At 40.9% G+C, this 14,853-nt stretch overlaps 1 protein-coding gene across 2 annotated transcripts in view; it reads right to left on the bottom strand.

The window, feature by feature from the left end:
* Positions 1–3,284: 3,284 nt before the first annotated feature.
* TTC17 (tetratricopeptide repeat domain 17) overlaps positions 3,285–14,853 on the bottom strand; it is a 140,849-nt gene continuing 129,280 nt past the window's right edge. For both annotated transcript variants that reach the window (XM_019036740.3, XM_019036743.3), the window contains 3 exons: positions 7,854–7,973; positions 6,057–6,200; positions 3,285–4,464 (listed from right to left, as the gene is read on the bottom strand). In XM_019036740.3, the coding sequence (XP_018892285.1) occupies positions 4,333–4,464; positions 6,057–6,200; positions 7,854–7,973 (396 nt within the window). In that variant the 3' untranslated portion in view covers positions 3,285–4,332. The remainder of the gene's footprint in view (positions 4,465–6,056; positions 6,201–7,853; positions 7,974–14,853) is intronic.

Raw genomic sequence — 14,853 nt, 5'->3', positions numbered from 1 at the left:
CCATTGGTTTGACATGAGGCTTAAATTAATTTTATTTCATGTAAAGCTGTTAGAATAATCTTGGAACATAGCAAGAGCTCAATAAATCTTAGATGCTTCTGACTGCACACAGCCTCCTGTTTGGCTCAATGAATTGAAGCTGTTATGATAATCAGAGAAGATGTAGATCAATCAGTGTCATCACAAAAGCTCGGGTAAAAGAGGCCTAGAAGTGGGGCAGAAACCAGAGAGAAGAGGGGACATCTGATGGGGAATGGATTAAGCAAAAGCTTTGGAAATCAGAACAGTGAGGCTGGCCTGACTGGAAGATGTGCCAGGGTGGAGTTAAATGGCTGAGTCTTGTTTAAAATTAAGCAAATTTCTTTAAAATATCCAGTTTCTACAACATGGTGCAAATAACAAAAAACAATGGGTGTTTGCATTGTGCTAAATGCTTCATATTTTAAAAATCTCCTTTACTTTTCACAGCTATCCCCTGTGAAGAATAGTAGCTCTTATCATTCTCAGATTATTTTACTTCAGTGAGAAATTCAGCTCAGAGCTAAATACTTGTTCAAGATCTCCTTGCTAACGAGAGGCGGGACTAAGATTTGAAACCAGATTTGTTGAACCCATTCTCGGGCTCTCTGAGTCAGGAACGGTCCTACCACAGAGGAGTTGCTACAGAGCCAAAATTCTCATGAGGCCAAAGTTCTGGGGGAATCTGCCTTGGAAGCTCTCAGACCCTTGCTGTATGTGGAACAGAAAGGCCACTAACAGCTACCCTTTGTGCTGGAGAGTTGGACTCCAAGTTTCATTCCCAGCTAGTTGGTGCCAGTGTCTAAGTCTAGTGTGAGTCAGACCTTTGACCTATCTAGTAAATAAGCCCCATAGAGTTCCAGGATGGCACCCACAGGGCAGGGCTGCTGCCTGCCTTCGCATCATCACTGGGCCCTCGCATCACCAGCCTTGCAGGAGGTACACATTCATGGTCTGTCAGCCTTCACACAGTACAGCTTCCCACCACACCTGATTTGAAGCAGCATCTGAAATGAGGCTGGCAACAATGCTGTGGAGGCAATTCCAAGTCATTTCAAAGAGAGATCTAGCTCTTTCCTCTTCCTTTCAGATAAGCAGATTTGTAGCTGTTCCTACCCTGTACTCCTTCTGTATAAAACCGACTCGAAGGTGCTTCCATTCATTGTTGGCTGACCATTCCTGCTTTTAAGAGGTCGAGGCCATCCTGGTCAACATGGTAAAACCCCGTCTCTATTAAAAATACAAAAATTAGCTGGGCGTGGTGGCATGCACCTGTAGTCCCACTACTCGGGAGGCTGAGGCAACAGAATCGCTTGAAACCAGGAGATGGAGTTTGCAGTGAGCGGAGATTGTGCCACTGCACTCCAGCCTGGCGACAGAGCAAGACTCTTGTCTCAAAAAAAAAAAAAAAAGTCCAGAGTAGAAAAATATTTGAATTATTAACACAAAAGAAACAAAAACCTATGTGCACACAAAAACCTATATACTATTTATTTATTTTACTTTTTTAGACAGAGTCTCACTCTGTCACCCAGGCTGGAGTGCAGTGGTGCAATCTCAGCTCACTGCAACCTCTGCCTCCTGGGGTCAAGTGATCCTTGTGACTCAGCCTCCTGAGTAGCTGGGATTACAGGCCCCCACCACCATGCTGGCTAATTTTTTTTGTATTTTTAGAAGAGACAGGGTTTCACCATGTTGGTCAGTCTGGTTTTGAACTCCTGACCTCAAGTGATCCGCCCACCTCAGCCTCCCAAAGTGCTGGGATTATAGGCGTGAGCCACTGTGCCCGGCCAAACCTATATGCAAGTGTTTACTGCAGCTTTATTTACAATCTCCAGAAGCTGGAAGCATCCCAGTGTCCTCCAACAGGCCAACAATCAATGGAACACTACTCAGCAACAAAAAGTATCGAATCGTTGATCCACGCAACATGGGCGAACCCCAAGTGCATTCAATATGTTGAGGGAAAGAAGCCGGACTCAAAAGGCCATACATGAATTCCATTTATATGACACTATGGAAAAGGAAAAGTGACGGGGTGGGAGAGCAGACCCGTAGTTGCCCAGGGTTAAGGGTTGGGGAGCTTTGACTACAAAGGGACAGCATGGGGGAGTCTTTTTGGGGTGATGAAAGTTTTGTATCTTGATTGTTGTGATGGTTGCATGATAGAACTGTACACCAGAATGAATCTCATAGTATGTTAATTTTAAAAAGTCAAGTGACTGGGCTGGGCATGGTGGCTCACGCCTGTAATCCCAGCACTTTGGGAGGCTGAGGTGGGTGGATCACCTGAGGTCAGGAGTTCAAAACCAGCCTGGCCAACATGGTGAAACCCCGTCTCTACTAAAAATACAAAAAATTAGCCAGGCGTGGTGGTGCATGCCTGTAATCCCAGCTACTTGGGAGGCTGAGGCAGGAGAACTGCTTGAACCTGGGAGGCAGAGGTTGCAGTGAGCTGAAATTGCACCATTGCACTCCAGCCTGGGCAACAAGAGTGAAACTGCGTCTTAAAAAACAAACAAAAAAAAAAGTCAAGCAACTGTTGAAGGTTTCAGGAAAAAATTGTGGTGAGGTGGGGAAGCAGGGAACCACATTTAGATACTAGTTAATTTCGATGGATTCCTGAGTGCATAAAGGCTCACTGTATTCAGTAACAAATGAGCTTGCTGTTCTCAAAATACATCTGATAAAACTGGAGTTTGTTGGACTTTAGCTGCGTAGAGAGGTCACAGGTATGTCTGGTGTAAGAAATTACAGACCTGCTTCTAAGAAATTACAGTCTTTGCTAGAACCAAACCCTTCAAGTTCCATGAGCCATTTTCTGAGACAATCAGTGTCTGATTACATCCTAGCAAAGTCCATAGAAATGCTGCCTTCAGTGGAATCCTGTCCCAAGGGGAATGCCTGACTTACACGATGCACCCCAAGGCTGTCTGTGAAACTTACTTGGATGAACTTTAAGATCAGTGCTTACCTGAGGGCCATGACTTTGTGGCTTAGATGATTCTGCCTTTGCCAGGAAGGTCAATTATATACCAAACTCTGAACATGTACTGACTGTAAGTCTTTCCCGGTTAAATGCATCATTCTAATAAGTTCATCAACTATAAAACCTAGTGATGGATTGTTTTTTCTCCCCTCACCTTGCTGCTGAAAGAAAGATAAAGCCAATGTAGGGCTTGGGAAGATCAGATCCAGAGTTAAAGCTGGACTTCACAGCTGCCCAAATTAGTCAGGTTCTAAAGAAAAATCACATGACAGACCTATTTTGCTCATAAACAATTTTATTTTTTTTCTCAGTATGTGCCCTTGAAGATTCCAAAATGTTGGAGTTTCTGATTCTCCTGGGATCAAAGGTAAAAGCATTGTATGGAAACACTCAACCTTGGCTCATTACTCTCCTGAGGAGCTAAGTCTGGAGGCCTCAGAGAGAGGGAGCTGACATTCACAACTTATTCCAAGATGGGTAACACAGTGAACAAAGAATTAGTAAAACATAGACTCAGTCTGTAGAGGGCTTCAAATATACATATTCTATATATATAAACCTGTTATATAGGATTTCAACTTATTGGTTTCCTTGTGATTTGTAATTAAAGTACAAATTATAAAGATGTTGCACACTGCTGATTTCCCCTTCTCAGCCCCCCTCCCTCCCCAACATAAATAACATTACAAAGGTCAGGTGATCCTAAGAATTTGTGTTGTTGTAAATATTTTGTTTTTAAAATCATATTCCCCTTCCTCCCCTGCAAACTACCTCTGAGAGTTTGTAACATAGCAGCATGGAATGGACAAGACTGGGGACAGCATGGAGGTCTAACGGAGAGAGCGCAGAACGTTGCTTCTCACTGACGGGCACCAGATGGGCTTCCGCATTTCCACTGACAACAGAGGCTACGACAGGAAGCAGAGAATGTGCAATGCGGCTTCGTCCTCCTCCAAAGAGAAGGCTAGCTGGACCACTGAGAAAAGCCCTAAAGGCATTGAGGTTTTTGGAGACAGAGCACAGCTCCAGAAATGTCTTGGCTCAGTATTTACACAATATCTTGAAGCTGCACTTTCCTTTTAAGAAATGTGTGTTTCTGAAGGTGCCTCTTCTGAGGTTGGTTGGGGGAAAGGAGAAACGTAAAAACAAAAACAAACCAATTCCCACATATGTAAAAGTCCTGTTATAAGTCTTAGTTATTTTCACACACATCATTAATAGTAGATACTGACAATGATTGGTTTCTTTTCTTATTCCTTTTTTTCTTTTCTTTTCTTTTTTTTTTTAGAGCATGAGTAAAGAGAAAGAGAGAAGGAAGAAGTGCACTAAGGAGAGCGCCGTCCCTTCTTCAGCATTAAGTGACACTGGATGGTCTGGATTCGGTTCTTGGCTGGGACAAACTCGGGCTGAAGCTTCAATGTGGATTCATACCACACCAGTGCTTTTTCAAATTCTTCCTGTGAGGGCCAAGGAGACAAATGTGAGGGGATGGCACCAGGAGACTAAATATATACTGTGACCTCTTTTTTCTCAAGAAGCACCTTTGTACTAGGGACAATCCCGCAGCATTTGCTCAACGGATCTAAGTCTTTGTGGAAAACTCTGAGGTTCCTCTGGGAGGAAACAGCTGCCTTCATTCCCGAGGTATAACATCACAAAGGAAACTACGGCAGAGCCCAAGAACAAAAGGAAAAGGGGTAGAGCAGCTTTTACAAACTCAGCAACAGTAATAATTGTGGTAATAATGAGACCTAACATTCCTGAGTGCCTGAAGTGTGCCAGGCACTGTGCTAGGTGCTTTATGAAATCCTTCCATTTAATCCTCACAGAAACCTCTAGAACCGTGCCTGACAAATGCCCATTATGCATCTGCCTAAATTTTCTAATGTAGCTGGAAAGACGGAAACTAAGTCCGGTATCTCAACTGGACTTGTACATTTTGAAGAGTTTTAAAATTCTCTTTAACATTTAAAGATGCCAACAAAGATTGGGAAACGATCCCTGCCATATTGAAGGTTAATCTTTTACTTAGAGTTACACTCTCAAAGAAGAGCCCAAATCAACTGGTTTAATGACTTCTTCTAGCCAAATGAGAGACATAAGTCCTCGTTCATAGTAGCAAACTTCACATTTACTGGGGGCAACAACAGATTCTTCAAGAAGCAGAGGGAAATCTGCATATTTGGCAATACCTCCCTGGCAAAATACTTCTCACCTCTGAAGTCAAGAACGATACATGAAGCTGGTAGCCCAGGGCTGCTCACTCTATAAGCCATTACTGAGATCATCTTGGGAATAGCCCTATGTGTGATGCCACATTTTAGATGAAAGCGAATGGCATGATTCTCATGCTAAATTGGGTTATGACAGCTTTTAGGGGGTCCCCCTGGGATTTTCAGTTCTGAAATCAGTTCTTGTTTCTGATCAGAATGAGGGATCTGGATGACTTTGCCATTTTCTCTGTAAATGGTATTCCATGAAACTAGCAGAATTTCTTCAGTCATTAACTACTTGGTGAGCACCTACCATGTGCCAAAAACACTGTGAGGCACTGGGAACAGGGAGGTGAAGAGGAGTCTTGTCCCCAATGAGCCTGTAGGCTATAGGGAAAGACAAATACTTAAAAAATTATAAAACAAGGTGAAAATCCAGCAAGAAAAATATGCAAAGGGTGTCATGAGTGCGATGACAGTACCTTAGCCCAACCTGGAAGCAAGAGAGCATGTATGTGTGTCTACATGGAGTGTTAGGAGAGGTTTTCTGGAACAGGTGGTGTCTCCAGGAAATTGTAGGTAAATCTGACTCTGCTGTTAATGTTCAACTCATGTTGAGGAACTACGTAGTTGCAAATACTTAGAAGAATTTCATGTATTATGTTTTAAAAAACCTCTCGAACCCTTATCCATAAAATATAACATTGGTGGAACCAGCAATTTTAGACAAGCTTACAGGAAATTGGTGGGCAATGACATATTCAAAGAGGTTTTGAAATCAAAGATGTGCTACTGTTTGGCAGAGTTGGTACATACTGCTCACACCCCCATCTCACCATTGCCACGTAGACATTGCCCAGAGTGAAGTGGTTCACAGCAAAGTGTGGTGCGATCTCTACTGCCATGGTGGCTACTATGACGGCGTCATTCCAGAGCTTGGCATTGTGCAAGATGTTGGCCAGGCTAATCAGGGGCACATCCTGGGAGAAGGAGAATGGTGAGAAGGGAAAATTGGGTTTTGAGCTTTCATTCTTGTTTTTGGTGATCATAAAGAATACAGTCTGTGTTTCCTGGTGAATGATTAGAACAGTGCCACTCAAAGTGCTTTCGTGCTGTTTGCTACTGGTCTGTGATAGATAAGGTGCTTGTACCAGAATATAAATCAATTACTTCTTTCATTGGCGAAGTCTTGCTTCGAAAACAAACACAACAAAATGTCAGCTGAAGTAAACAATCTGCTGAATAATGTAGTTGGTTTCTTCTGGTGAAGCTCCTTGTCTCATTGCAGACTGCTAATAAAAAGTCTGTGTACTGTCCACAGACCACACTTAGAGTCATGCAGTCAGAAAGCCAAAATAATTTCTGCAAGAACCATTATATCATTACGGGTTGGCAAACTTTGGCCCATAGGTCAAACCTAGTCTCCTGCCTATTTTGAAAAAAGTTTTATTAGGACACAATCATTCCCAGTCCTCTACGTATTTCTGTGGCTGTTTTCATACTACAATGCTAGAATTAAGTAGGTGCACCAGAGGCTGTCTGGCCTCCAGAGTCCAAGTGTTTTATTCTCTTGCCCTTTTCAGGAAGTTTGCTGACTCCTAGAGGTAGAGCCTCAGCCCTTCCCTATTGCCTAACAGTATAGAGTCCAAAATGATGGATGGAACAAGTAGCAAGACTGCTATCATCACAAATATCATTCCCTTTAAATGTCTTACTTGAGCAACTGTTACCTGTATCATGCCATATTGGGTTCTGTAGCAGACATAGAAGAAACAGAAAGGACCCATCTTTGTGACAGCCATCGAATGCATGACCCTAGATGAGCTCATTGAAGTTCAATACAGTGCCCAAATTCACAAAGCTAGTAAGAGGTAGAGCTGTGTTTAAAACTCAGCAATGCCTGACAATAAATCCTGTGTTCCTTCCATCATTCCATACATTGCCTTGACGAACAAAGAAGACACCAGCCATGTCTTTAAAAAGCATAAGATCTGGATTAATGCAGAACTCAGAACACATGAATACAAATGTGCTGATAAAACACTGTACTTTGTCATCCATCATAACAATAACTGGTCTTCTGGAAAAGTTTGGTGTCACACAGAGTTAGCCGGTTTTTTTTTTTTTTTTTTTTTTTGTGGAAAAAGTAGAAGTCAGACAAGGACCAGGAACTGGCCAATGTACATGAATAAATGGAAATTTGCTTCTATCTCTGTGCTTGGAAGCAAGCTCAAGCCAAGAGGATAAGCAAAACAAGTCTAAGAGGTCACCAGGCCCCTGATGACAAGCTAAACTCAGATTGACTTCTATGTGTCAGCCCACTTAGGCCAGTGCATTTGCTGTATGTTGGGTGGCTCTGAACACAGCAGAAAGGGGACTAAATGCAGTACTGTCTTACAGTGATCTGGAAGGCCTTCCCCATGTTCCAACCTGCTGAAGCTGGGAAGGCAGCAGGGATAGTTCATAGGCTTGCTGGGGCACAAGCCCAGTCAGAAGGTCTCCTGCCCCATTCTCTCCTTGGAACATGTCCTCACTGGCTGAGCATGAGGGAGGCTGGTTGAAAGGGCAGAATAAACCATGGGGAATGGAAAGGACAAAGGGGCAGAAGTTCCCACCTTCTGAGTCCCACTCACCTTCATCTGGTGTGGCGCATAGTGCAGAGCCTGGCGGAGGCAGTCGATTGCCTTCTTTCCTTGGCCTTTCACCCTCCAGTAGAGGGCTGCCATGCTGGAGAGGACCCAGGACGTCTGGTTCTGCAAAGGAATGTTAGCCAAGGCTGGTGTCCTTTCAAGAACATACTCATTTATTACCAAGATTAAGTTCAGTAACACAAGTCATGACCATTCAACTGAGTATTTACTAAGTGCTGGCACTCTGCTCAGCACTTTCTGTTCCACCTGTCCTTCATTAATCCTTAGAACAATCCTGTGAGCTTGATACTACTATTACAGCCCTTCTATAAATGAGAAAACTATGACTCAGAGAGCTTAAGTGTCTTGCCCAAGTTCACTCAACTACTGAATAGCAGAACTATATCTCATATCTATGTTCTATTTTATTTAACTTTCTGAATAGGTAACACAGTCATACGTTTCAAAAACCAGGAAGTATACAAAGTTATACCATGAAGTCTCCCTCCCATCCTCGTCTCTATGGTAGACAAGTAAACATTATTTTTAATTTTTTACGTTTCCTTCTAGAATTTCCTCCCCTCCCCTCTCCCCTCCCCCCTCCTTTCCTTTGTCCTTTTTTTTTTTGAGACAGAGTCTCGCTGTCGCCCAGGCTGGAGTGCAGTGGAATGATCTCAGCTCACTGCAACCTTCATCTCCCAGGTTCAAGCAATTCTTCTGTCTCAGCCTCCCGAGTAGCTGGGATTACAGGAGGGCACCACCACGCCTGTCTAATTTTTGTATTTTTAGTAGAGATAGAGTTTCACCATGTTGGCCAGGCTGGTCTCGAACTCATGACCTCAGGTGATCTGCACACTTCAGCCTCCCAAAGTGCTGGGATTACAGGCATAAGCCACCATGCCCAGCCGGATTATAACAATCTCCTGCCAGAAATATGTAAGTATCACCATTTCCTTATAGCCCCATCACAGAGTTTGTTACTAAACTCTTAGGCCCCTGACAATCTGATGGGTGAGAAATGTGGTTTTAATCTGCATTTCCCTTCTTATGAGTAGAGTTGACCATTCTTTCATATTTGTTAGCCTTTTGTACGTCTTTTCTGTAAACTATTTGCATTCATATTTTGTTAATTGTTCTGTGAGGTTTTTGTCTTGTCTGTTGGTAAAAAGTTCTTTATATTTTAGGGAGATCATCCTTGCCTTTGATTTACAGATAAGCTTCCCGAGTTTGAAGTCTGTCTTTGGACTTATGGTACTTTGTGTGACGTAATTTTGATTGCTACAGAATTTGGTTTTTTAATGATCTTCAATGACTTCTGGATTTTCAGTTGTAGTTAGGAAGCCCTATCTCATTCCAAGGATATAAAGAAATTTTACTGGGCCAGGCTTGGTGGCTCACGGCTGTAATTTTAGTGCATTGGGAGGCCAAGGCAAGAGGAGATCAGCCTGGGCAACACAGCAAGATCCTGTCTCTACAAAAAATAAAAAATTTAGCTGGGCATGATGGTGTGCACCGGTAGTCTCAACTACTTAGGAGGCTGAGGCAGGAGGATCGCTTGAGCCCAGGAGTTTGAGGTTGCAGTGAGCTATGATCACACCACTTAGTGCACTTCAGCCTGCAGGAGACAGAGTGAGACCCTGTCTCTTAAAAAGCAAAAGAAATAAATATTTCACCATTTCCCCTACAGAATTTTTATAATTTCATTTTTTACATTTAAATATTTGATCCATTTGAAATTTAATCTGCTGTAAAGTAAAAGATATGGCTCCAACTTAATTTTTCTCCAGATAGCTACTAATTTGTCTCAAAATTTAATAATTCACCTCTCTCCCCACTGAGATACTACCTTTACTATATATAAAGTAATATATATTATACTATATTATATATATTAGTATATATAAATACTAATATACATATTATACTATACATAAATACAGTATTTAATTTAGGCTGAATTTTGAATTTAGGTCTAACTTTGGATTTTTAAAATCTATTTCATTTGCAGCTTTTGGTTGATGATCTCTGACTCCCAGCCATTACAGAAGAGGCACTCAGAAAACTTAACTGCCTGTCTGATTTGTGTTTTCAATAACATTTTTGTTAATTTTATAATTCTCCATTGTCAGGGCGTATAGTATTTACATTCTGACCTATCACCCTATGCCTCACCTTTTAGTATTGGTTTTACAGCTGAATATAATCAGTGGTCACTGACATTACTTTTGTGTGGTTTTCCCAATCATCTCCTGGTTGGCTAAAGCTCATCTTCTAATAGTTTCCTCAAGAAGGGCTCATGGGAACAATATTCTTTGAGATCACTGCTATGGGTTGAACTATGTTCCCCCAAAATTCATATTTTTAAGTCCCAATCCCGTGTACCTCAGAATGTAACTGTATGTGGAGGTCTTTAAAGGAGTGATTAAGTTAAAATAAGGCTATTAGAGTGGGGCCCTAACTCTAAATGACTGGATTTATATGAAGGAGCTAGAAGAAGGACAGACACACCAGGGTCCTGTGTGCACAGAGGGACAACCATGTGAAGAGGCAGCAAGAGGCCAACTGCAAGCCGAAGAGAGAGGTCTCAGGGGAGACCAACCCTGCCGGCACTTTGATCTCAGGCTTCCAGCCCCCAGACCAGTGATAAAATAAATTTCTGCTGTTTAAGCCACCCTGTCTGTGGCATTTTGTTCTAGTGGCCCTAGCAAACTAATACACTCATATATGTTGAAAACCTTCTGTCTGGTGCTTTCAGAGCTAAAAGACAGCTTGGTTGGATTTAAAACCACAGCTTATTCTTTCCTCAAATAATGTGTCAGCATTTCTCTATTGCCTCTTGGTGTGGAATGCTGCGGCAGAGAAATCTGAAGCTAGCCCAACTTGTTTCTCCTTGTTAAATGACTTGTTCTTTTTGACTGGTATTCCAAAAGGATTTTAAATAAAATGATCTTAGGCCAGGTGTGGTGGCCCACACCTGTAATCTCACCACTTTGGGAGGCCAAAGAAGGCAGATCACGTGAGGTCAGGAGTTCGAAACCAGCCTGGCCAACACAGTGAAAACCCGTCTATACTAAAAATGCAAAAATTAGCCTGGTGTGGTGGCAGGTGTGTGTAATCCCAGCTACTCAGGAAGCTGAGGCAGGAGAATCACTTGAACCCGGGAGGAGGAGGTTGCAGAGAACCAAGATTGCGCCACTACACTCCAGCCTGGGTGACAGAGTGAGATTCTGTCTCAAAACAAACAAACAAAAAAACAAAAAAGGTATTTCTTTAATGCTAATATCTGACACACAAGAGAACATAAATAATTAAATACACATATAATATATACTTTCTTCTTTTTTCTGAGGCAGCTCTTGCTCTGTCTCCCAGGCTGGAGTGCAGTGGTGTGATCACAGCTCACTGCAGCCTTGAACTCCTGGGCTCAAGTGATCCTCCTGTCTCAGCCTCCTACCTCAGCCTCCTGAGTAGCTGGGACTACAGGCATGCACCACCATGCTTGGCTAATTTTTAAATTTTTTGTAGAGATGTGATTTTGCCATGTTGTCCAGGCTGGTCTTGAACTCCTGGGCTAAAGTGATCCTCCTGCCTCAGTCTCCCAAAGTGTTAGGATTATCAGAATGAGTCACCGTGCCAAGTAAATATATAATTATATGACATAGTTAAATATTAAGTATATAACTATGTAAAACATATTCATGCTGTAAAACATACAATGAATATTCCAGAAACGACCACCTTACTGAAAAATGAACTTGTATTTACTTACGTGTTCTTACACCATTCCATCCTCACACACTATTCTACATGTTATCTTTATTATTCCATTTCACCTTTTAAACATAGTTCTATCTCTGACATACATGTATACTTGACTCAACAATATACATTAGTTTACTTCTTCCTGTACTTTATGAAAATGGTATAGTAGTCCCTCCTACCTGATAGGGATACATTCCAAGACCTGCGGTGGATGCCCGAAACCATGGATAGCATCCAGTTTTACATCTACTATTTTTTTTCAATCTGATAATGACAGGCAGGGAGCTTCTACACAATGATTCACATCCCGTGTGGACTGAGCCCAACAGCAGGTGGTTTCATCATGCTACTCAGAATGGTGGACAACTTAAAAACTTATATTTATTTTTGGAATTTTCCATTTAATATTTTTGGACCATGATCGACTGTGGATAACTGAAATCGTGAAAAATGAAGCTGCAAATAAGGGGGGGACTATGGCGTATTGTATGCAGACTTGTCAAACTTGGGGCTTTTTATTCAACATTTCTAAGATTCATTCATGTTGTGTTTATTCAATTTCCTTGCTGCACAATTAAATCCTCATTAAGTTGAATATACTACATGGTATTTATCCATTTTCTGTAGATGGGCATTTAGATTGCTTCCTGGTTGTCTCCTGTTATAGTCTAGAGTAGATACGAAGGAGTAGAATTTCTGGGCCACGGGATATGCATATGTTCAAAAAAAAAAAAAAAAAACCAAGAGATTGCCAAATTGTTTCCCAAAGGTGCCATGCCAACTTACAACCCCATTCACATTGTTTAAAAGGACCTCTTGATCCATATCCTTCCTAACCCTAGGTACTGTTGGTGAGGGGAAAATGGCATCTTCCTGTGGTATTACTTTGCATTTCCTGATTACTAGTGAGATTGAGAATTGTTTCTCATATTTATTCATCACACATATCACTTCTGTGAAATGCCTGTTAATATCTTTAATGCATTTTTCTATTTTACTACTTTTCATCAATTTATATGTTTTGTATATTAATCTTTTGTAGATTAAATGTGTTGCACATGTTTTCTCTCTGGCCTGCCTTTCTTTAATTAAAACAATTAAACTTTAATATACTTTAATTCATTAACATTTTCTTTTATAGTTATTTTGTGTCTCCTTTAAGAAGAAAACTTTCCTTACTCCATAGCCAGAAAGGTCATCTCCTACATTTTACTCTAATTTTTAACATTTTGTTTTTGATACTTGAGCCCTTAATTCATGTGGAATTGAATTTTTGTGTAAGATATGAAGATTGAAATTAAGTAAGCAATTGCCCCAGTACAGTTCCTGAATAGTCCCTTCTCTTCCCACCAATTTTCAATATTACTTTTTTAATATATCACAGTTCTGTATGTTAGAGCAGAGGTCCCCAACCTTTTTGGCACCAGGGACCAGTTTCATGGAAGACAAATTTACCATAGACGGGGTAGGGGGTGGTTTTGGGATGATTCGAGTGCATTACATTTATCGTGCACTTTATTTCTATTATTATTACACTGTGAAATAATTATAAAACTCACCATAATGTAGAATCAGTGGGAGCCCTGAGCTTGTTTTCCTGCAACTAGATGGTCCCATCTGGGAGTGATGGGAGACAGTGACAGATCATCAGGCATCAGATTCTCATAAGGAACTTCCGTGCAACCTAGATCCCTCGCATGTACAGCTCAGGCAGTAATGCGAGCGATGGGGAGGGGCTGTAAACACAGATGAAGTTCACCTGCCACTCACCTTCTGCTGTGTAGCCCAATTCCTAACAGGCCACAGTCCAGTACCCATCCGTGGCCTGGGAGTTGGACCCCTGTATTCGAGTCTATTTCTGGCCTTCCTATTTAGTCTTCCTAGCCATTTTTATTTATGCTTGAGCAAACAGCATAATGTCTTGTTTTATCAAAAAAGTAAGGCAACTCTCACTTTATTTTTCTTTTCAAGAGTGTCAGGTCTATTCTTCATGATTTACCTTTCCATATAAAGACCTGCTTTTCAAGTGCCATAAAAAAACCCTGCTGGTACTTTGATTATAATAGCATTGACTCTATAAATCAAATTGAGGAAAACTGACATGCTTATAACGTGTGTCTTCTTATCCATGAACATTATATATCTATTTATTTAGATTGTTTAAAATGGTTTTTAATAAAAGTTTTATCTCTTGCTGCACGGAGGTCTTGATAACTTTTGTAAGATTTATTGAGAACTTCATATTTTTATAACGATGTATATTTTTAAAAATTACACTTTTAAATTTTGTGCTGCTGTACAGAAATGCAACTTTTTATTTATTGAGTTTACGGGAAGCCACTTTGAGAAAAATATTATTTCTAAAAAACTGTGGAGTCTTTGGGGTTTACTATACAGATAATCATATCATCTCTGAATGACATTTTGTTTTTTCTTCTTTACACTTATGCCATTAATTTCTTTCTTTCTTTTTTTGAGATGGAGTCTCGCTCTCTCGCCCAGGCTGGAGTACAGTGACACAATCTCGGCTCACTGCAACCTCTGCCTCCTGGGTTCAAGTGATTCTTCTGCCTCAGCCTCCTGAATAGCTGGGATTACAGGGCTGCGCCACCACGCCTGGCTAATTTTTGCATTTTTAGTAGGGAGGAGGTTTCACCGTGTTGACCAGGCTGGTCTCGAAATCCTGATTTCAAGTGATCTGCCCACTTCGTCCTCCCAAAATGCTGGGATTACAGGCGTGAGCCACTGCGCCCAGCCTAATTTCTTTTTATTGATTTACTATACTTGCTAGGAGTTTCAGTACAAGGTTGAAAAGAAGCGGTGATAGTCTGCATTCTTTTTCTTGATTTCAAGTAATTATTTTTCATATTTCCTCATTAAGAATCATCTTTGAAGTAGATGTTTTGTTGATTATTTTCACCACATTAAGGAAGTTACTAAGTTTTACATTATAAATGGGTATGAATTGTATCAAATGCAATCTACTGAAATGATTTCATAGTTTTTTTCCTTTAATTTGGTGACTCAAATTTTACGTTTTCCTAGAGTTAGACCATTTTCAGTATTTCTGGGATAAACCCAATTTGGTCAAGGTATATCTCTTTTTAAAGAAATGTGCTGCTGGATTCAGTCTGTTAACATTTTGCTTATGATTTTGATACCTAAGTTCATGAGTGAGATTAGTGCTAACTTAAAAATTATATATGACAACATATATAAATATATATATAATTTTTCTTTC

This window comes from Gorilla gorilla, chromosome 9 (genome assembly GCF_029281585.2).
Source record: "Gorilla gorilla gorilla isolate KB3781 chromosome 9, NHGRI_mGorGor1-v2.1_pri, whole genome shotgun sequence".
NCBI lineage: Eukaryota > Metazoa > Chordata > Mammalia > Primates > Hominidae > Gorilla > Gorilla gorilla.
The sequence above is the reverse complement of the archived record's forward strand: the minus strand, read 5'-3'. Positions and strand labels throughout refer to the sequence as shown.